Source organism: Juglans microcarpa x Juglans regia, chromosome 2D, assembly GCF_004785595.1.
Source record: "Juglans microcarpa x Juglans regia isolate MS1-56 chromosome 2D, Jm3101_v1.0, whole genome shotgun sequence".
Classification (NCBI taxonomy): Eukaryota; Viridiplantae; Streptophyta; class Magnoliopsida; order Fagales; family Juglandaceae; genus Juglans; species Juglans microcarpa x Juglans regia.
The window spans coordinates 7,359,692-7,381,521 of NC_054596.1; the positions used below are offsets into that span (position 1 = coordinate 7,359,692).

General features: G+C 37.8%; 2 protein-coding genes across 2 annotated transcripts; both read right to left on the bottom strand.

Moving 5' to 3' along the window:
* Positions 1-6,577: 6,577 nt before the first annotated feature.
* On the bottom strand, positions 6,578-8,929 carry LOC121248264 (receptor-like protein kinase FERONIA). Its single transcript, XM_041146671.1, has one exon. The coding sequence runs from the start codon at positions 8,899-8,901 to the stop codon at positions 6,742-6,744; it is 2,160 nt and encodes a 719-aa protein (XP_041002605.1). The 5' UTR covers positions 8,902-8,929; the 3' UTR covers positions 6,578-6,741.
* A 6,721-nt stretch (positions 8,930-15,650) lies between these two features.
* On the bottom strand, positions 15,651-19,752 carry LOC121248311 (receptor-like protein kinase FERONIA). The gene is made up of 2 exons (XM_041146740.1): positions 18,049-19,752; positions 15,651-15,944 (listed from the first exon to the last, which is right to left on the bottom strand). Exon 1 carries the CDS (start codon positions 19,690-19,692, stop codon positions 18,367-18,369), a length of 1,326 nt encoding a protein of 441 aa, XP_041002674.1. The 5' UTR covers positions 19,693-19,752; the 3' UTR covers positions 15,651-15,944; positions 18,049-18,366.
* Between the last annotated feature and the right edge of the window lie 2,078 nt (positions 19,753-21,830).

Consider the following 21,830-nt stretch of genomic DNA (forward strand, 5'->3'; position numbering starts at 1 on the left):
TGTTGAGGCTGTGCGTGCCAATCGGTCAACTTTGAAATTGTCTCGTCGAGATATCTTCTCGATTCGAAAGTATTTGAAGCCTTTGCTCTGCTCCTAGACTTGGTGAAGGTTTTTATTAGCTTGGATCCCCTCTCCAAATACTCCCCTGTGACTTGCCCGACTACTACCTGTGAATATACTTTTATCTCAACTTCTTCGCCTCCTAATACCCTCGTGATCGCCACACCGACGAGTACTGCTTCATATTCAGCTTCGTTGTTTGTCACTTTAAACTCTAATCGTACTACGTGGTACGATTCTTTCCCATTACTCGTTACTATGTACACACCGGCTCCTCCACCTGCTTGGCAGGCTGACCCATCTACATATACTTGTCATGGATTCCTCTCATGCGGTTTATGGACTTCTTATCTGAAAATTGAAAATTCTGCTACAAAGTCGGCTAAAATTTGTCCTTTCACAACGCTTTTTGGTATGTAATTGATGTTGTACTCACTTAGTTCAATTGACCATTTTACCAATCATTCCAAGGTGTCTAGTTTCTGCAAAATGTTTTGTAGAGGCGAAGAGGTGATCATTTTTATTGGATGTGCATGGAAATAAGGTCGTAATCGCCTTGCTGCTACTACTATGGCGAAGGCGACCAACTCGGCCTTTGGATATCTAGTCTCTGCTCCTCCCAACACTTTGCTTACGTAATACACTTGCTTTTGCTCTTTCCCTTCCTCTCGCACCAGTGCTGCTGACATGGTGTCTGGAGTCACTGCTAAGTACAACGATAATGGCTCTCCCGATTTGGTGTGACTGAGTAATGGTGGTTTGACCAAATATTCTTTTAGCTGGCTAAATGCTTCCTCACACCTGGCATCCCACTCTCGTGCTTTTTTAAGTACTTGAAAGAAAGGAATACATTTATCCATTGATCGGGATACAAACCTGTTAAGAGTTGCGATCTTGCCTGCCAGTTTCTGTATTTCGTTCAGGCTTGTGGGAGACTTCATCTCTATTATAGCTCTGAGTTTCTCGGGGTTTGCTTTGATTCCTCTCTCTGACACCATAAAACCGAGGAACTTTCCCGACTGCACTACGAATGCACATTTTGTTGGATTGAGCTTCATTTGGTACTGATACAAAACATGAAAAGCCTCCCTAAGGTCTTCCACGTGTTGGTCAAACTCTATGCTTTTCACTAGGAGATCATCGACATACACCTCCATGTTTCTTCCGATCTGATCTTTAAACATTTTTTTCGCCAACCTTTGGTAAGTCACCCCGGCATTCTTCAAGCCGAAAGGCATCACCTTATAGCAGTATAACCCTCGATCGGTTATGAAAGCAGTTTTCTCTTGATCAGCCTCCTTCATCTTGATTTGGTTTTATCCTAAATAGGCATCCATAAAACTTGACATCTTATGGCTTGCTATTGCATCTAATATGATATCTATCCGCGGTAGTGGAAAAATGTCTTTTGGACAAGACTTGTTGAGATCGGTGAAATCTATACACATTCACCATGTCCTGTTGGACTTCTTTACTAACACTACGTATGATAGCCACTCTGAATACTGTGCTTCTTTGATAAATCAAGCTGCTAGTAACTGATCCACTTCCTCTACTATTGCTTCGTATTTCTTAGTGAAGAAGTTTCTCTCTTTTTATTTTACTGGGCTTGCTTTTGGGTCTACATTCAACTTGTGTTTGATGATGTCGTCGCCTATCCCGGGCATATTTACTAAAAGGAAATCTATTAGTTGTTGTCTTTCCTTTTGTGCCAATTTAGTTTCGATCTTTATATGGCTCTCAAGATGATTATGTTCAAGAGTGACCAACTCCAGGGGCACATCTGCCTCCCCGTGCATTAGAGCATCCTCATCTCTAGTTTCTAGCTCCGTTATCATTACTTGGGGCCTTAGTGGGAGGACCATATGTTCTTTAGTATCCACAATGCTTACCTCTCTTTGATCCGGTATGAGTTCTTGTACATAACATTCTCTGGCTAAGACCTGCTCGTTATGCACCTCGTCTATCCTTGCTCTTGTCAGGAACTTCATTTTGAGATGATAAGTCGAGGTGATAGCTTTTAAAGTATTTAATGTTGGTCTCCCAATGATCGCATTATATGCTGACTGAGTTCTTACTACTAAAAACTCAGTCATCGCCGTGGCGACATAAGGGTCAACGCCCATAGATATTGGCAATGTAATGGACCCCATCGGTTGCGCCGCATCTCCAATGAAACCTTTCAACGTAGTTGGTACTGGTTTCAACTGATCTTCGCAGATTCCCATTTTGCTGAAAACGTCCTAGAATAGAATATTCACCGAACTTCCATTGTCAATTAATATTCTCCTAGTGCTAAAAGTTGCAACCAACATTTTTACTATCAAAGCATCATCATGGGGATATACAACCCCTCGGCAATCCTTGTCATCGAAAGATATCGTGGGGGACACCTGTGCCCGGGGCTGTTTGGTGGGTCTCTCCACATTATAAACTTCTTTGTATCTTGCTCATCTCGCGTAGGCCTTTCTTCCTAAGGAAGTTGGGCCACCCCATGCATATCCACCGGCGATCGTGTGTATTTCGCCCAATGGTGGGTTCCTGTGGTTTTCATTTTCTCTTGCTCTTCGGTCTCAAGTTTCATTTGACTTTCTCTCCCTTCCTGGTGATTCCTGTCGCCTAGGGCTCTTACTTCTTCATTTTTTGTGCTCAATTTTCCATTTGTTCGTATGCTGTGGAGGGTTGATGTTCTGGGCGATCAAGCGTTCCAACTTGCCACTTCCCCTCTTCTCTTCTAGTTTTCGTTTCAAGTTGTAGCAATCCTCGATTCTGTGTCCCGTTGTCTTGTGATAAGTGTAGTACTTCTCAGCTTGCCGCTCGTTATCGTTGTCCGATTCTTCTTCTTTTGTTTTCTCTAAATAGTGCACATAACCACCATTATGCCTTCTTAAGTTACTCTCCCGCCTTGGCTCCTGTTGGTCTCTTTTCACATTTTGGCCTCCATCTCGGTCTCTCCTCTGTTCTCCTCTTTGTTCTAGTTTACTCCTACTTTCTGGCTGGGCGGTTAAGGCGATCAAGGTGTCTTCAGCATTAACAAAATCATCAGTCCTATCCATGAACTCCCATAAAGTGGAAGGGGTTTTAGCTCGGCCATAAAAGGGCTCATTGACCAAATACCTCCCAGCAATGTCGCCAATATGATTTTCTCATCTTGATTATCAGATGTCGTCTTCTCTTTATTGAAGCGTGTCAAATATGCTTTCAAATTTTCATTCTCTCACTGTTTGACAATTAACAAGTATGTGGCAGGCCTCCTACGCCTTCTACTCGCCATGAATTGGGTCAAAAACTGTCGGCCCCAATTCTTCAAAATTTTCTATGGAATTCAGTTGTAGTGCACCAAACCATCCTCTTGCCGATCCCTTTTGAGTCAAAGGGAAGGCTCTGCACGCAATCTCACTTGGGAATCCGTGAAGCTTCGTATGGGCTTTGAAAGTCTTAAGGTGTTCCACGAGATCTTTTGAGCCATCATACAGATCTATCAACGGGACTTTAAATTTAGCGAGCAGAGGCATCGTCATAATTTCTGTAGAAAATGGTAGATTTGTGCTGGACAACAACTGATCGACCGAAGATGACGTCCCTATCTTTTTGGCCGTCTCCTCATACTTGTCCATCAAGCTTCGTACATCGTGGTGCAACTTTTTTGCTTCCTCATCCTCCTGATGGCCTTTGCCCGCATTGTTCGCCTCCACTTCTACCCTGTTGGCCTGACTGGGTGTAGTATCCTCTCCTGACGGCCCGTTTCGTGACTTAAGAGTCTCGTTTTCCTTACGCAGTAAGTCCACCTCTGTAGAAAGTTTCTTTATTATTCCTTTCATTTCCGCAAGTTTCTCCTCCATGTTTTGTGAAGTTTCTCCCTGATCTCTAGTTGCTTGAGACCGTGTGGTGATGAGCATGTGAAATGTACGTTAAGTGTGAGACTTAAGAAATTCCACAGATGGTGCCAACTGTTGTGGACGTGTTTCACCGCCACCACCTTACGATCACCTGCAACCAAAGAGTGGAAAGCTTGGGGGTTCAAAGGAACACATCTGATGCCTAAGTCAGTGACTTTTTTAAATAATAATAACCAAAACAATTACATCCTCTACTTACCTGGGTATTTCCTTTATATAGAGTTCCATGAGTTATCTTTGTTATCTTATCAGATAATAGTTATCCTTTATTTGAATTCAAATCTAGAGATTAGGGTTCATCTCTTAGTAGATTTGAATGATCACCCTTTCTATCCCTTGCCATTGATATGATAGTTATCCCGTTGGTAATAGCTATGGGCTAGGTTCCCTTGATGTTGACTTGGACTTCTCGGTAATAAGGCTGGCTGTAGTCATAAGTGAGGGCCAAGGGCCACTCATAATTGTTGTACCCTTTAAGCTATTTAGATTGGTAGACTTTTAAGTTTGTACAGGGTGTCCAAAGAATATCTCTAGGCTTGAGTTACGTATGTTAATCAAATTTTAAAATATATTAAATTAAGATTTGCTATTCATCATATCTACACACTATATTTTTTTATTTGATTTTATTTTTTTTAAACTTATTGAATTCTCTTACGTATTCATCATTTATATACCACATATTTTAATAAAAGAAAAAAATAAAAAAAAATTATGTTGCATGAGAATGATGATCAATAAAATTTTTCTTATAAAATAATGAGATTCGTGTAACTATTTTACAACTTATTTTACTACCAGCTTATGTGATAGTTTCATTTCATAAGAAAATATTATTATTTTTTATTATATTCTATATGGCTACCCTCTATTTTAGAAGAAAGTTCTTGGCAACTTCATGGGGTATACATACTTTGTAGTGTTGTGCAACGTTAAGAAAGTTCTTGGTGACTTTATAGAGTGTAAATGCGTCGATTTTTCTACCCAATTTTGTAAGCCTTGTGCCAACGCCAAAACCCAATTATTATGAAATCCAAGAAAATCAAAACCCATAAAATATATATATATATATATATACACTCCCAAAAATGTTGTCTTTTCCAAGTGTTTTGTGAATTGTTGTGATGTATATGTTCTCAAAGGTGTAAGCAAGTTGGACACATTAACTTTTCAAAAATATTCCATACACGATATAGCCCCTTTTACACTACTCTTCAATCATACGTTACCATCTCATGGTAGATTATTCAACATTTTTACAAAAACAAAACCACAGAGTTAAATTATTTTTAAAGGAAAAATTCAAAACTCTAAAATTCAAAACTCTAAACTTTTAAAAATTCTAATATTAAATATTTTTTTAAAGAGTCTTTTAGTCATGATTTATTTTCCAGCCATCACTCGAAGTTTGTTTGGAATCCAATTAACAATTTGCAGGCCAGAGTCCGGTGGCCAACAGTCACCATTAGTTTGCATTTTTTTTTTTAAGAAAAGAATTATAAATGTTGATTGTGTTTGGGTGAGTATATTATAAGTATGATGAAAAACTGATATGACCATTAGTTTCATCGTCGACCCTTTAACGAAATGAAAAAAAAGAGATGCTAGATAAAGGGATTTCAGAACCCTAAAATGAAATGAATACAAAAATACAATAGTTATTGTAAATTCAACTACTTTTAGATATTATGAATAAAATACCCTATAATTTATACTAAATAGATCTATTTGATATTTAGTATCCATTTCAAATTAGATGGACTTATTTATTATTCATGGGTCACACACCTCCAAATGGCTCCAAATTTTCTTTTTAACGTTTTGTTTGCGAGGGTAATTTGCTCAAGCATTTTTTTTCTTAATTATTTTTTGTTTTAATTTTTAATTTGTAGTGACATGTAAAATTGGACCACACCTTTCGGTCATTGGCTAGGGCGGACCACCCGCCCATTTTCATGGAATGATCGACTAACTGAGGGACAAGCTAGGGATCAATCTGTATGTGTATGTACTGTAGTGGCCTGGAAGATCCACCAACTATATATGGTGTGGTACTTACGGTTGAGTGGGCTTAGAAAATGTAGCTTTAATTTATACTGTCTATTAAACTGGTTTTTCTTTTGTTCTTTTTTAAATTACGTGGGCCACTCTGATTCTAACCATCCGATGCACGTAATTAACCTGATCGTGATAAAAGCGTGCTGCTAGTCTTCACCAAGCAAATGCAAGCAAGATAAACACTGTTACATTACGAGATATGTCATATCAATAGCGGAGATTAGAGCGAATATTTATCATGCCCTGGTTTGCATTAAACTGGGCATTAAAATAACGATAATATGATTATTTAGTATACTTAATAAATGTGTTTATTTATTTATTTATTTATTTTTATTTATATTTTTATTTTTTAATGATTAAAAAAGTGATTAGTAATAATTTTTTTTAATAATAAAAAATGTTTAAAAAAAAAATATTTATATTATGATTCATATAAATCTTCTGATTCTAATAATCACTTGTAATGATGTGATGTTTCGAAACTCCTTTCTCTCTCTGGGCCCAAGCCCCTGGCACCTTTTCTGCTGGGATACCTTCCAACCAAATAACACCACACCTTTAATAACAACCCCATCCATCTTTTCTATGACGTTAGGACATCAACATTTCCATTTCCTTTATGAGTCTTCGTCAACCAATTAACATAATTGCTCAAAATATTATAAACTAAACCCAGTTGTCTTTTCTCTCTCTCTCTCATTTCTGGGTTGGGAATGAACAATTATTGTCCTTCAATGTTGGTGATCTCAATTAAAATCTTCTCCGGTGTCGTATGTGGCCCGCTGCAACTCAAATCAGGTAATTTCACTTGGACGCGTGGCAAGGCAGCATACTCTGGACTCACCAGACGACATCCCTTGACACAACGTGGGTTTGGCCGTCTCACCCATTTAAGCCCCGCTTTGTCACTCAAAAATCTAAGCAGCTCCTTTCGAGATGCACTTTTCTTCCAAAACGTTGGACACGAATGCACTAGATCTCCATTGTTCCCTGTTTCAGATACCACCAGATTTCCTCCCCCGCACAGTGGAACTTCCTCATCTATCACGATCCTCCGAGCCCCACCCCCACCATCGGCAATCTCCTGCAATTCCCTCGCAACCTCAAGGGCCCTCAACACTTCTGCCATCGTGGGCCGTTGATTTCTTTCTTCACACAAACATCTATATGCTATGTTTGTATACACCTTCAAGCACTCTGGGGCAATCACACCCATCAGACGGCTATCAATGAGCTGATCAACCGTACCCTCTTTGTAACAACGGCTGGCCCATTCGGCCAAACTGTGTTGCTCCTCGTCTAGCCCATTATCCACTGCTGGCCTGGCACACAACACCTCGAATAACACCACCCCAAACCCGTAAACATCGGACTTCACCGTTAGATGACAGGTCAAGTAATAGTTCGGGTCCAAATACCCGAACGTGCCCCTCACCTTCGTGGTGACATGGCTTTTGGACAAGCTTGTTGGGCCCAGCCTGGAAAGCCCAAAGTCCGAAACCTTGGCCACCCAGTCCTCGTCCAAAAGAATATTGCTGGTCTTGACGTCGCGGTGGATTATCGTGGGTTCCACACCTTCGTGGAGGTACGTTAGCCCTCTAGCAGTACCGATGCAAATCTCCAGCCTCTGCTTCCAAGACAATGGAGGATCATCCGTGTTGTAAAGATGATGGCGGAGCGTTTTATGAGCCATGAAGTCGTACACAATGATCATGGACCGTTCGTCGTCGCAGTAACCGATCAAAGAGACCAGGTGGGGGTGACGGAGCTTTGATAGCATTTCGATCTCGGTTCTAAACTCATGGTACCCTTGCGTCGAAGCTGGCCCGAAGATCTTGATGGCAACTGGGGTGCGTCCCCCATCGATGTAGCCTTTGAACACCTGACCACAACCTCCTCTTCCAATGATACGATTCCTTGCAAAGTTGTTTGTGGCAGCACGAATCTCCTCCACTGTGAAGCGACGGCACAATCCTTCAAGAGGTGGTGATGTTTTGATATTGTTGGTCTTTACTTTCTTCCTCTGCAAGAATATTTTTAAGCCCAAGAGAAAGAAAATGGTTGCGACACCCAGGGCAACACCAACAATGGTAAGGAGCAATAATGTCTTTTTGTGCTTGGTGTAGATTGTGGGGTTTGGGGCAGGAGGCCGGTGTAATGAATCTTTGGGCTGGGGTCCGGTACTCTCAAGACCGGTATTCTTTTTGACAAGGAAAACAGATCTACGGCCGGCACCTTTATTTCCAAAACGAGGGTAATCAAGGCCAGTGGGCATCGAGACGATCTCAATCCCATTTATAAACGCATACGCATCATGTGAGGCATCTTTAGACGGAGTAAAAGTTATTTTCAGGCTCCTATGCTTTTCCAAGTTTACGCTGAACTCTTTGACCAAAAACTTTGAGCCTAGAAAATCTGCAGTAAGGGAAGCGCTGAAATTCCTAAGGAGGGTGAAAGGACCAGCAGTAACAGTGAAGTAGTCCTTAGACCTTCCCAAACTTTGGTATTTAGCTGGACGGAAGTGGAGGCGTATGAATTTTGGGCCCGGACTGATACGAAACGTGTAAGTGAATTGAGAAACAAAGATCCGAGCAGTAGTGTAAGGGATACGATTGAAAGATGGCTCTTGAGAGATGAAATTTGAGACAACTGAGCTATCCTTAGATTGTTGCGGGGAAAAGAATTGTGAGCCAATATCTCCTATCCACTCCCTGCCATCTGGATCAGTTGATATGGCAGAGGAACCGCAATTAAGCGCCAAATTAGGAATGGGGAAGTAATCTGGAGAGAAGGGATTGCTGGTTATGATTGTTAGATAATTGAGGAAGACGAAAACCGAGAAGCTGAGGTGGACGTAGGAATATTTGCATGAGTGTTGCATGGTGTTGGATGACAAGCTGACACAATCTAGCTAGTTGGTGAAGGGAGCAGGCAAAGGTGCGCAAGCTATAAAAACATGGGCAACCGAGTAGTGAACGTGTGCGCGTGACCATGGTGGGGGCATGCATGGGGGATCAGTAGACTGAGGAAGGCAAAAGTGACCAAATTAAAAAGATTTGCTTGGAAGGACACGGGGAAACATACGGCCGCCAGGTAGAGAGAGAGAGAGAGAATGAGAGATCAGTCAGGTCTGGTCAGATACCCAGTGAGAGGATAACCTCAGCAAAGAGTCAAAAAGACTACTCTGGAGTCTAGTTTGGCCCCACTGCCCCAAGTTGGAAAACTTACCACGTGATAGAAAATAATGACAGGACGGATTATCAACTTTAATAGATCATTACTCGGAAAGAATTTGCTTTTACGAGGAGGGGCCCAAGTATATAATCGAATAACGTTCAAGAGACATTATGTGTGTATATATATATATATATATATATATATATATATATATATCCACTAATAATCGAATAACGTTCAAGAGACATTTGTCTACTTTAGATCTTTTATAAAAGTTATATGATTTTTTATAAAAGAAAAATGATTAATAAATTTTCTAATAAATTTTAGCTGAAATGCGTTTGTCACATTTGTCTATTTGAAAGAAAAAAACAAAATTCTTAAAAATAATGTATTCAAATAACAGATAAAGTGGAACTCCTTGAAGCACAAAATCTTAAATAATTGAATTCAAATCCAGAATATTTTTTCTTTGTCTTGTTTTGACGTTCTAGCTAGCTAGCTAGCATGCACTTGATAATTAAGAGACTGTCCTACCACTTTCAAATAAAATAATATTATTTTAAAATATTTATTTTAATTGTGCTTTCTTTCCCTCTTTGATTATGAGGAGTTGAGGACCTCCGCGGTCCGACCACTTTCAAGTCACCCATGCTACTTTTACCAAAAGCAAATTGAGTGGGGGAAGCTGGTATTAAATTCCGAAGCACGCGGGTACGGCTGTGAGACATCTTTACGCAATTAGAATATTACATTTGGGGTAATATATCTCACCTACCGGGCCGAGGCCACAAGATTAATAATTGTTATCTAATTTTGCCCATCACTAAATATATATATATATAGATCTACTGTTTTGCATTTTGAGAGGTTAGGTTTAAATTAGTTATTTACATATACAGACAAACTTCTAATCATTCATATCAATATCCATCTCGATCCTCTTGAAACGATATAAACAGTACTTTCAGATACTAAATTTGATCGATTTTGAGGCAGAGGGCATGAGTTCTATTTCGGAGTGTAAAACAGTCGGTCCGTACTGGAGAAACCGACTGGACCGATCGGTTCGGTTCGGTCCGGACAGAAAAAATGCATGGTCTGATCCGGTCTAATAAGTAGGAGAATTTCGATCTTCGATCCGGTCTCGGAGTAGAGATTTCTCGGACCAGACCGACCGAATAAAAAATAAAAAAAAATATTATATATATATTATTTATATAATAATTATACAATTAACAATATAAAATTTTAAATATGTTATTAACACATGTTAATATTCTATGAATTAGCTAATATATAATATCAATTAGTTAATTATATAGTAATTATATAAATTAATAATATAATTTTCATCTAATTTATTATCATTGACCATATAAAATATTTTTTTATTGATTTTGTTACATAATCCACATTAATAAATCACTTAATTTAATTTAGTATTTTAAATAAATTTTTTTATTAATTGATTTAAAAAAATAAAAAAAAAAAAGAAAAAAAATTAGACTGGACCGATTGGATAGGACCGGACCGGACCGATAACTACCGGTCCGGTCCAGTCCAATGATGGATCGAAAATATTTGGTCTATTGCCGAACCGGATCGGACCGGACCAGACCGGACTATTTGCACCCCTAGTTCTATTAATGTTAAAAAATGCATGGGATTAATTGAATTCAATTTGTTAGTAAAAGAAAATTAACAAACTTTGTAAGGGTATCTAATTTGATGGTCCATAATTGTGGCTGCAGGGAACATGTATGGCGCTTATGTTAATAGCAGCCTGAGCGATAATATATATTTTACTAAAAATTATTATATTAATCCGACATAGTGACAATAACAACTAATCAATTAATATGAAAATCTATTGCAGGCATACCAGCTACGCCAACATCATTAAATGAACATTGATAGGTGAAGTTCAGATGATTGATTATTAGGTGATTCCAAGCATATAATGGTGTATATATAAGAGTCTACAAACAAGTCTATCTAGCTAATATACAATAACAACACGCCTATCTAGCTAATATATCTGCCACCATATTGAGATTATGTCGATGAAGGCAATTACTTGTAATGCAAAAGTGTTGAGAAATGCCCAAATAATACTCAGGCATGTGTACGTGCATAAGAATAACCACTTTGGAGCAATATATCCTCCATCATTATTTGTATGATACGTTGCAGTGTTTGTGATCTGCATAAGCCTTCCAACAAGTTAAAAAGAAAGTTAAAATTAAAATCTTAATGCAGTTTTCTATAACAATTCAAATGTAATAATCCTTCTTTTTCTTTTTGGTCGAATCTCGATCGATCTAATTTAAATCAAAAGAAAAGATCAAAAAGCTGGACATAAAGAAGATCAGTACGTTTCTCTTTTATATTTTTCCATAAAAGACAATTCAAATGGTCCATAAGTAAAAAAGGTATACATGATTAAGTTAAGTAATCTATCAATCATGAAGCAAAAAAGTAAAGCATACCTGGATGAAGCAAAAACAAAATCACATCCAAGTAATTGCTCGAGCCAAAAAAAGTTGGTCCACAATGACATCGGAAATCCAACAAGCAGAAAAACTAAAACTAAAATACAACACAGGTTTTGAGTCAAAGAACAACAAGACTGGAAAGAATTTTCAAACTACTCTTCAGATTCACATCCCACAAAGAGAAGAGAGAGGATCCACACTAAAAACTAAAACATACCTAGAAGAATGAACAAGAAACTCACATCCAAGCAATTGACAAATCCAAAAAAAAAAAAAATGAAGAACAAAAACCCAACAAGCATAAAAATGGAATAAAAAAATCAACACGAAACGGGAAAAAAAAATCAAAACATTCTCAGATTCCAAAAAATGGTCCATACTGATGAACAAAATTCAACAAAAATCCACACGAAACTGGAAAGAAAAATCCATTCTTCAAATTCACATCCCACAAAGTGAAAAGAAATAGAATCAACAAAAACCATACCCACACAGCACCAACACAAAAATGGGACGCAAGTAAGAAGGACAAAAATGGGAAACAAACAAAACAAAGGGGGTAAAAATGGAAATATGTAACTGATAGGAAAAGGTAAACGGAAGATGAATCACAGTGGTTTAAGAACCTCAAGTGTTTCCTTTAAACCGCGCGTTGGCACAACGCGCCTCTTCGATTGACTCCTAATCAGTCGACTGCAAGATCGGCAGGTGAGGCTTCTCCTGATGGTATGCGTGTCGGATGATGGTCACCGAATAAGCTCGAAATGGTTACCCCCTTTATTCGGCCAAAAAAAAAAAAAACCACCGGAGACGAAGGGCCGACGAGGAGAGGAAGAGGAATAAGGAGCCAAAGCGCCATTTCCCCCCTGCTGAATTCAGACAAGTGAGTTTCTAAAGAGAGAGGGTCTAGTTTCTAGAGAGAGAGAATTTTCCACTTTTAAAATTTGAGAATTTTTTACTTTTAAAATCGAGAGATAGGCTATCAAATGGAAAGTTAACAGAAAATAATTAAAATTACAATAGCTCCATTAAGACAAAAATTTCCATTTGATAGCCTCTTATATAATTATATAATAGAGATAGATATATATTTCATTAATAGTTGTGACATGAGAGGATTTTGGGTGTGAAACAATTAAGGTATGGTTAGCATTGTGTTTCTCGTACGTCTTTGGTCAAGTTCTAGCAACTTAAAGTTTTTAGAACTTGAGCCCACGAAATAGAGAAGATCAAGGCAATTTGGAAGAGGGTGGCCTTGAGCTCATAGACTTTATGATACTAAAAGTCAGTAAATTTTCTTTGAAATTTGTAAATAAATATGAGAGTTTAGGAGTCAGAGAGAGTTTCTCGTACCTGAGAGTTGCTATTTATACCGGGGTCTAGGAGGGGGACAGATCGTGTCTGTCCTTATGGAGTCGTGCCCTTTGTGATGTTCCTTTTGTCAATGTCATTTTATGTAGCGTGACTCTGCTACGACATTATTAATGTGGCGTGTAGTTCGAGTAATAGCGTCATTAATGCAGTATGGTTCCCTAATCTTGCTTTACCTTTGGTTGTCCATCGATATTCTCATGTCAGAGGATCAATGGTTCTCCATATTTCCCTCTCTGCCTTATATAAGTTCCCATGATCGGAGTATGGCCAAGCGATGTCAGGCAAGTTTGTCCCATCAGCCACTTGGTTGTTTTTCCTTGTAGGCGTCTTACTTCATGGGCGACCTTGGACTTTAGGGTCAAGTATTGGGTTGAGGCCTAATGGGATTGTGAAGTGGGGAACATCTCCTTACAATTACCCTGCCAATTCCACTCGGACGAGTTCAAGGAGAATTCTTCCTTTGTTCCCCTGATTAACCAGATTTTGCAGTTGGGACTATTTAGCCTTCCCTTTTCTGGGGTGGGGTTTGTGGACCTCTTGGCGGTTGCTTGTTTCCTTCCTCTTCTCCAGCTATGTTCGAGTGGCCTTTTGTCTTTACTTTATACATTGCAACGGTTCGTCTCCAGCTTTCATGGCTTCCTTACAGTTACCCTGCCAATTCCACTCGGACGGATCCAAGGTGAATTTTTCCTTTGTTCTCCTGATTAACCAGATTTTGCACTCGGGACTATTTAGCCTTCCCTTTCCTATGGTGGGGTTTGCAGACCTCTTGGCGGTTGCTTGTTGCCTTCATGTTCTCCAGTTATGTCTGAGTGGCCTTTTGTCTTTACTCTGTACTTTGCAACGGTTCATCTCTAGCTCTCATGACTATATTTTGACTGTTTCGTTCCGCATTAAATGGCCCCCTTTCAGTCCCTTCATCATTACTTCGCATCAGGCATTTATTTATTTCCCACGTCACATCATTGGATACGCTCTGTTGGAATCACGACGATTGTGAGATTCTAGTATCCAGTGGGGCGCGTGAGTTCCTATCGCCTCGGGAGATCAACCGTCGATCTTGCCTATATAAAGCATTTTTCCCTATTAGCGATGGGTTACTTTGCTCATTTCCTTTTCTACTCAGTGTTTTGTGTTCCTTTTCTGCCTTCAAACACTTCTCCCTGTATTGTTCCCCTCTGATTACCAATGGCTCCCAAGAAATCCTTGCATCCTTTTGGAGTGACTGAAACTCACGACGCTACTCATGTCACCGATGGTCAGGGCGGCACCGTTCCGAAGGAGTTTGCCGACTTCTCATGGTGTTCGATGTTGACTTCTGCTAAACTAGAATCATCGAAGGAGACCTATAGGGTTCCTTAGATGGTGGAATTCTTAGTGCCTCCTCGAACCAAGGTTGCAATGTACTCTACCATGTTCTCCTGGCCTCAGGTTGCCCTTTTGTTGACAGTGCAGGAAGTGCTAGGTTTCATTGAGTTGGTGCTTGCTCAACTCCCTCCTAGCATGTGGAGGATTCTTGTGTCGTTATGGATTTCTAAAGTAAATTGAAAAGAATTGAACATTGCGGACTTAGTTGTAGTAGTTATTACACTAATAATAATAGCAATAGGCTTTATGAAAAGGCATGGCTTTTTCTAGTACTCATCAGATGATCAATTTTCTCCAAGTTCATATTTGGTAGAATGCAATGCCAACTACTGGGAGAATTGCTTAATTAACGAAGTCAGTTGGTCAGCATTTGAAAATGTACGTAAAATTATGCTTTTTACACTATTGATGCCGGACTAAATTAAGATTATATTGGTGGCTAGTTAATCAACATGAAATTAAAAATTGCGATTATGAAAATATACAAAAATAAAGATAAAACTTTGAGAGTAAATTTTATTAATAAACTTCGAAAACGAGTTCTAAAACTCAAAAGCCTAGTGGACGCTCAACTTATTAATAAAATAAGCTTTGACTCTGGGTTCAAACACTTGATCACCACGGTCATAATGTCGTTGTCAACGAAACCCTTATATTGTAACGCCTTAGTCTCGGAGGTCTGGAGAGTTAAATCTTGTAATTCAAAACCATCTCCCATAACATATTTATATACTCCCATAACAAATTCATTTATTCAAACCATATATATATATCTCTCCACCAAGACACCAAATAAATACCTCAACGAAATAAATTAAAAAAAACTCTACAAAAGCTCAGAAATATCCATGACTCAAAATATCAAAATAACATAAAATCATAAATCTACTAAATGAGACTCTCCAATAAATACTTGTACCATTTTGGCACTTATTCCTCTACGCTCATTAAACCTTGCCAACACTTCCTACTTTTGAGTTCCAGTTGAGGCATAGAAAATATCTGAAAAATATTGTGAAAATAAGGGGTGAGTTATCAATAACTCAGTAAGTCAAGAACATATACTAGTATATAAGCATGAGCATTTACGGAGTTTAGAATGCAGAACAAAACATTTTCTTTCAAATTGCAGAATCATAATATTTACTTTCAAAATGCGTGATCAAAACATGTTATCAAAAATATCAAAGCAAATGTTTCATAAACCTTCTTATTCAAAAATAAAATCTTTGGCATATTGTAAATTGAGACATCATCTTCAAATCATGTCAGAGCGTCACATCAAGACATAGACCATATTTAAACCCTCATGGTATTTATTAATCACTATCATACCCGTGGAAGAGTCATATACCACTAGTATCACTCGTGAAATGGTTGTATACCACTATTATAACCTGTGACAGGACCATACGCCACTATTATCACCCGTGGCAGGGTTGTATACCACTACTATCATCTGTGGCAGGGCCATATACAACTATTATCACTCATGGTGGGGCCTTAACTAAAGAGAACCGAAAATAGAATCAGAAAGTCATGCTAAAGGTTTTAAGATACCATATCATATCACAACAGAGTGCGGAATTATATTCAAAAATAGATTCAGAACATCTTTGTATCATATGCACAAATTTTCATAAATTTCATATTAGCTCTTTTTGCAAAGTTCAGAAACAGAATGCCAAAAATAAGCTCATGTTTACACCAGCCATAACGAAAATACTTGTCTCTTTCATACAGATTTCATAAGTAATGCTGAACAAATAACTAAGGTTGTTTCAAAATTCTTTTCATAACAAGACTTGCATATTTTTCATAAAATCAACCCTAGTTCATTTCTTTTATGCAAAGTCCAGTATAGGATTCCCGCTTACTTGGACTTTTTAACTTTTATGAATTTCTTCACAACCATGCCAAACGAAAATCAATAGTCACCTATAAAATAAACACTTAACTTACTTAAATCTCTAATCAAATACGTATTTTGATATTTAAGCCTAAAATATAATAATAACCTATTTGGCTAACAATCTAAAATTCTCATAACACTAAGCTAACATCATTTCTTAAATAAATAATAACCATTTTTCTCGACTAATACATTTAAAAAATCTAACTTATTTCTATAAGTACTCAATTAAAACCGAGTCCATGTAAAATACATCTTCACTTAATATTCACTTCAAATAAGTCCAATTTAAAAGTCACGCCCAACCCTTATTCTACCAAGGCCTTCCTATTAAGGGCAAAAATGTAAAATCATTACCTAATAAGAGTTCTTTATGAAACTCTTGTGATAAGAGGGCTCATCTCTCTTTTGTTTTGACCTATCCTAATGAAACTGTGCGATGGAGTCTTCGACTCAACAAGTGCAGCTTGCAACGACGGACCTAGGTGGCCAGGTTTAGATTAACACCGGCAGTGTGACGGACAAGCATCAAGAGGAAGATAGAAAAATTAAAGTGAGAGAAGGAACGTGGAGGGAGAAAGAATGGAGAGAGAGCATAGCGTGAGGGACGAGTGAGATGTTACCTCGAGAGAGAGAGCAGTGGTTGGTTTGTGGTGATGATGTGAAGAGGGGCTAGCGACATGGGGTGGCTGGGCACAGAGTTGTAAGGTGACAATGTGGAGGAGTTTCAATTTTTGCACTAAAGCTAAGCACGGGGGTGTAGAGCGGAGGCTTGAGTGCACATCGAGGTGGCTTGTCAGTTGTTTCTTGAATGTGGAGGGCAATGGTGCAATTTTGTGGTTTGTTGCCATTGTGCGTAGGTGGCTGCGGCTTATGGGGAGAGTCAAGGTGGTTGCCAATTTTCATGTGGGTTGGGCAGTGGGCTAGTGGCTTCTGTTGACAGCTATGTGGAGGTGTTGCTTCACTACAACTCAAGCGGCGACAACCCTAGCTTACGTTGAAAATGATTTACGTGAAGGGTGTTTTTGTGAAGTGTGTAGCGTGCGTGTGTATGTGTGTGTGTGTGTGTGTGTGTGTGTGTCTATATATATATATATATATATATATATGAAAATTGATAAAACCCTAGAGAAGGAAGGAAGGAGACATGCATCAGGCACGCTGTGGAAAATAGACGTGATGAAGCCATGCATTAAGAGGAGTCTATGGGAGCTATGCGTGAACTTGTGTAACATGTGAATATAAAGTGTTGCCGTTTACCCTAGCGAAAACAAACTTGCATGCAGAAGAAACGAACTTGCATGCCCTGAGGGCTGATACCAGATCTCACGGGCTTCGAATTTTGGCCCATTTCAAATATTTAGGCCATGTTTTGTAATGAACAAAAAGAAATTAATAAATGAGCTATTTCCTAAGTTGTGGGCCTCAATTCATCCTTAAAAAAAAAAAAAATACTTGATCCATAAATTTTCTTAGCCCACAAAAAGATTTCTATCTGACGCAAAAATATTTAAGGAAATTACTAAAATAGCAAGTCCATTAAAAAACATATTTGATATTTGGCAAAATACAATTTGGATCCGCAATAAAAAAAAAAAAATAATACTACAAAATTAACTGGATTTTTTTCATACGTATAAATCCCTTATAAAAATTTAAGAAAGCGGCTTGATACCGGAACTTGGTGTTACATATATACCTTCCCAAAGCCACCTACTCCGATAACTAATCCTTCATCGAAGTTGTGGGTTGCTGTTTTGATTTCTTGATGTGATAATTGGCAGCATAGCTCTTCGGGCAGTGAAGAGGTTTTTGTCCTTGTTAACTTTCCTTTGTTTTGGTCAGACCAGAACCAACACTTTGATACTGGATAGTAAGAACAATAACGCAACTTAGATGTCCGTAGTTTCCAAACAACCAAGCAACACACTTGAGTGATCAAGGCCAAGAATAAGCCTACACCAATTCCAATGGCAATGAATCTTGTTTTCCTTGAATTGGATGTCGAAGCAGGTTGTTAAGCTGGAGGTGGAGAGGGCAGCAAAGTATTGGCAGGATTCGGTCCGGCTAGGTTGTTATTGTTGTCGCTCAGTTTGAACACTTCTACCCCATTTAAAATGGCATCGTAGATTGCATTGGTAGCTTTTCCAGGGTGTAAAGCAATAAAGAGTATACTCTTATGATCCTCATCTCCCATCTTTTGGATCAGAACTACATAATCCTGAAACACAGGCGTATCCCTTCCTCCGCTCCACATAATTACATCAGCAGTAGCTTCGGCTGTCTTGTTATCTATATAGATAATGAATGGCCTTTCGCCGGCCATCGTTATACTTGGCTCGATTTCACAGAAATGAAGCCTGACCAGATAATAAAACCCTGGATCTACGGGTAAACCCCATGTCAAATTAGAAAGCAAGTTCCAAGTTATGTTTGGACCCATCGTGATTGCAGACCGATAAACATCATCGGGGGCAGTGTAATTTGGTATTATTGAGTATTTGAGCGTCAAATCTGGTTGGCGGGGGATCACTCCTCCACTTAACAAGTAAGGGATATCTGGGGACCATTCTCTAAACATGCCTGTGTCTCCCTTCGACGATATCGAGCTCCCACCCATATTGAGCCGAAGAATCATCTCGAGTGCCCTGTTGTTGTCTATAGAGAACTGAACATTTTGGCCAACGTAAGGTGGGCTTGGATTTTCTGGACTGCTATAGTAGAGGTACTTTGGCATGGAGACGATCTCAATTCCATTAACAAAGGCAAATAATCTGCTAGAAGCAGTACTTGGCGTTGGAATGAATGTTAAATTCAAATTTTGATCCTCTTCAACGTTGATGCAGAACTCTTTAGAAAGACGTTTTGAGCCCCCCAAGTAATTAGCAAGAATGGAAGCACTGAAGTTTCTAAGTAAGGTGAACTTACTGTTTGCTTTGACTGTAAAAAAGGCCAGAGATCCATCAAAACCAGAGTATGAATCTGCGTAAAAGTACAAACGAACAAATTTGGGACCGGAGGTGACAGGAAATACGTAGGTGAATTGGGAATAGGATAAACGGGCAGTCATGTAGGGGATAGTTTCGACAGATGAGTCTTGGCTTTGGGCTTCAGAGGTATTAGATTTTTGGTTATGTTCTTCTATGGGAGCGAATTTGGAGGGCTCCATGTCTCCAATCCACATGCGTTTATCTATATCCGTTGAGTTGCCAGCAGAGCCGCAGTTGAGGACAATATTATCAACGGCAATGTAACGAGGAGTAGAGTTAACAATTGAAATATGATGGAGAAGGAAGAGTAAGAAGAGGAGCAGAATAGATTTGAGTATTGAGATGTTCCCCATGGGAGCAAGAGATGATCACACACGAACGGGAAAACAAGAGGGCAAGCTCCTTTATATTCTAACTGCACGAAGATGTATCACAGCTAACATTATTGAATTATTGATGTAGTGCCAAGCTGCCGTACGCGCGTGCCTCTAAATTTCTTGCCAGCTTCCCCACCTTCGCTTTTGGTAAAAGTAGCATGTGTAACTTGACTTTATTTGTAACATGATGGGCTTTTTGTCAAAAAGCAAACAAAAAACATATAAATTTAAAAAATAATATTATTTTATTCAAAAGTTAGTATCAAAGTACGTAATTTTGAAATGATTTTGTGCTAATTATATTATTTTATTTAATTAGTTAAGTACGTATTTCTTCCCACAGCCTATAATATCAGATACAAATTAATATCGTGATAATTAAATACCTTTTGAAGCAATATCATAATTAAGTAATATTATAAACAGGAGACAAAATATATAAGTATATATGAATGGGAAAAATATTACCTCTAATGAGTCTAGCTTTAGAAAAAAGCTGCACATTTGTAAGCCTTTGGGAAATTTTGAAGATTTAATATATATAAACAATGACATATTTGCCATTCCTCAAAATTAATATAAAGTGATGACTCCTAAAAAGATTAGCAAATTAAAAAGAAAAGATAAGAAGCCAGCGAAGGGGAAACATATATACGGACAATGGGTACTAGAGCTTGGAATAGATCAAAAGAGATAGAAAATCGTGTTTCGTGACCCATACGAATTAACATAAAGATTGAGAGGACAAGCTCTTTTTGTTTTGAATTGAATTAATTAAATCTCGTTAATCTGAGAGCATTATTTCGTGTATTTCTTCATGGATACAAATTATCAACTTTAAAATAAAAAGAAAATTATATATATAAGTACTACTGACAACTGTTAATTGGTTGGTACTGGTTTGCTTTTGATAAGGCAACAATTTTCTTTTCGTAGAAATCCTGAATTAGGACAAATGATCATATGATATTCCTTAAAAAAAAAAAAAAAAAAAAAAGAAGATTATATCATGTGTTAATCCCCTACTCCTTTTCAGGTCTCTCTGCCGCGTGGTGACATTAATTATCAAACCTAAAGTATTATTTCAATAAAAAGATTATATCATGTGTCTAATCAGGCGGTTTTTATTTTATTAGGATTCACGCGTTTTTGCTTTAAAAAAAGAGAGAAAATAGAGGGAAACAAGTACCCCTCATGCTTTAATGGATCATTACTCGGAAACAAGTACCCCTCAAGTTTTATCTTTTCATGAAAACAAATTTAATTTAATTTAATTCGTTACATCGCCCCAATTAGATTCTGAAATTCAATTATTGAGCTACTTTCCCAAGGCTGAACGCACTTATCAAGCAAACAGTCTAAATGAAAATTTTTAATTTTAGATGAAAATTTAAAATATTATTTTTTTTAAAAAAATTATAATTATAATTATGAATATGTAAATATCGTATAATTATTTTAAAATAAATAAATAAATACAGAATTTATATAAAAAAATAATAATTTTTTAATAATAAATCATATTCTTTTTTAAAATAACTGCAAGTTACTTATGCATTTCACGACTGTATGTAACATTATTTATTTTTTAATATTAATATTATTTTAAAATGTAAAAAAATTGAATTGAGATTTAAAAAAATTAAATTATTTATTACAAATTATATAGAAATTTTAAAAAATTATAATAATAAAATTAAATTAAATAATAATTTTATTTAACATTCCACTTGCCAAACCTACTTTAGAGAGCAGAATAGGTTTGAGTCTTTTAGACGTTCCCCATGGGAGCACGCTAGAGATGATCACTGACTGTAACAACGTGGAACCAACGAACGGGAAAAACAAGGGCTCCTTTTTCTTGTATCTGCATAAAGTTGTCAAACATTGTGGGAATTATTGTCTCAAGCAGCTAGCTGAGCTCGGAATCTGATCCGATCGAGCTGCCGATTTACTTTTGGTAAAAGTAGGATGGGCGAATTGAAAGCGGTTCTCCATAACTTTATTTGTAGCATGAGCTCTTTGTCAAAAAGCAAACATATAAATTTTAAAAAAAAAAATGACATTATTTTATTCAAAAGTTGAATTAAAGTTTTGAAATGATTTGTGCTTTT

What these genes read in the sequence shown, in the direction of transcription:
- LOC121248311 (XM_041146740.1), bottom strand. Translation starts at nt 19,692, where the DNA reads ATGGGGAACATCTCAATACTCAAATCTATTCTGCTCCTCTTCTTACTC.
- LOC121248264 (XM_041146671.1), bottom strand. Translation starts at nt 8,901, where the DNA reads ATGCAACACTCATGCAAATATTCCTACGTCCACCTCAGCTTCTCGGTT.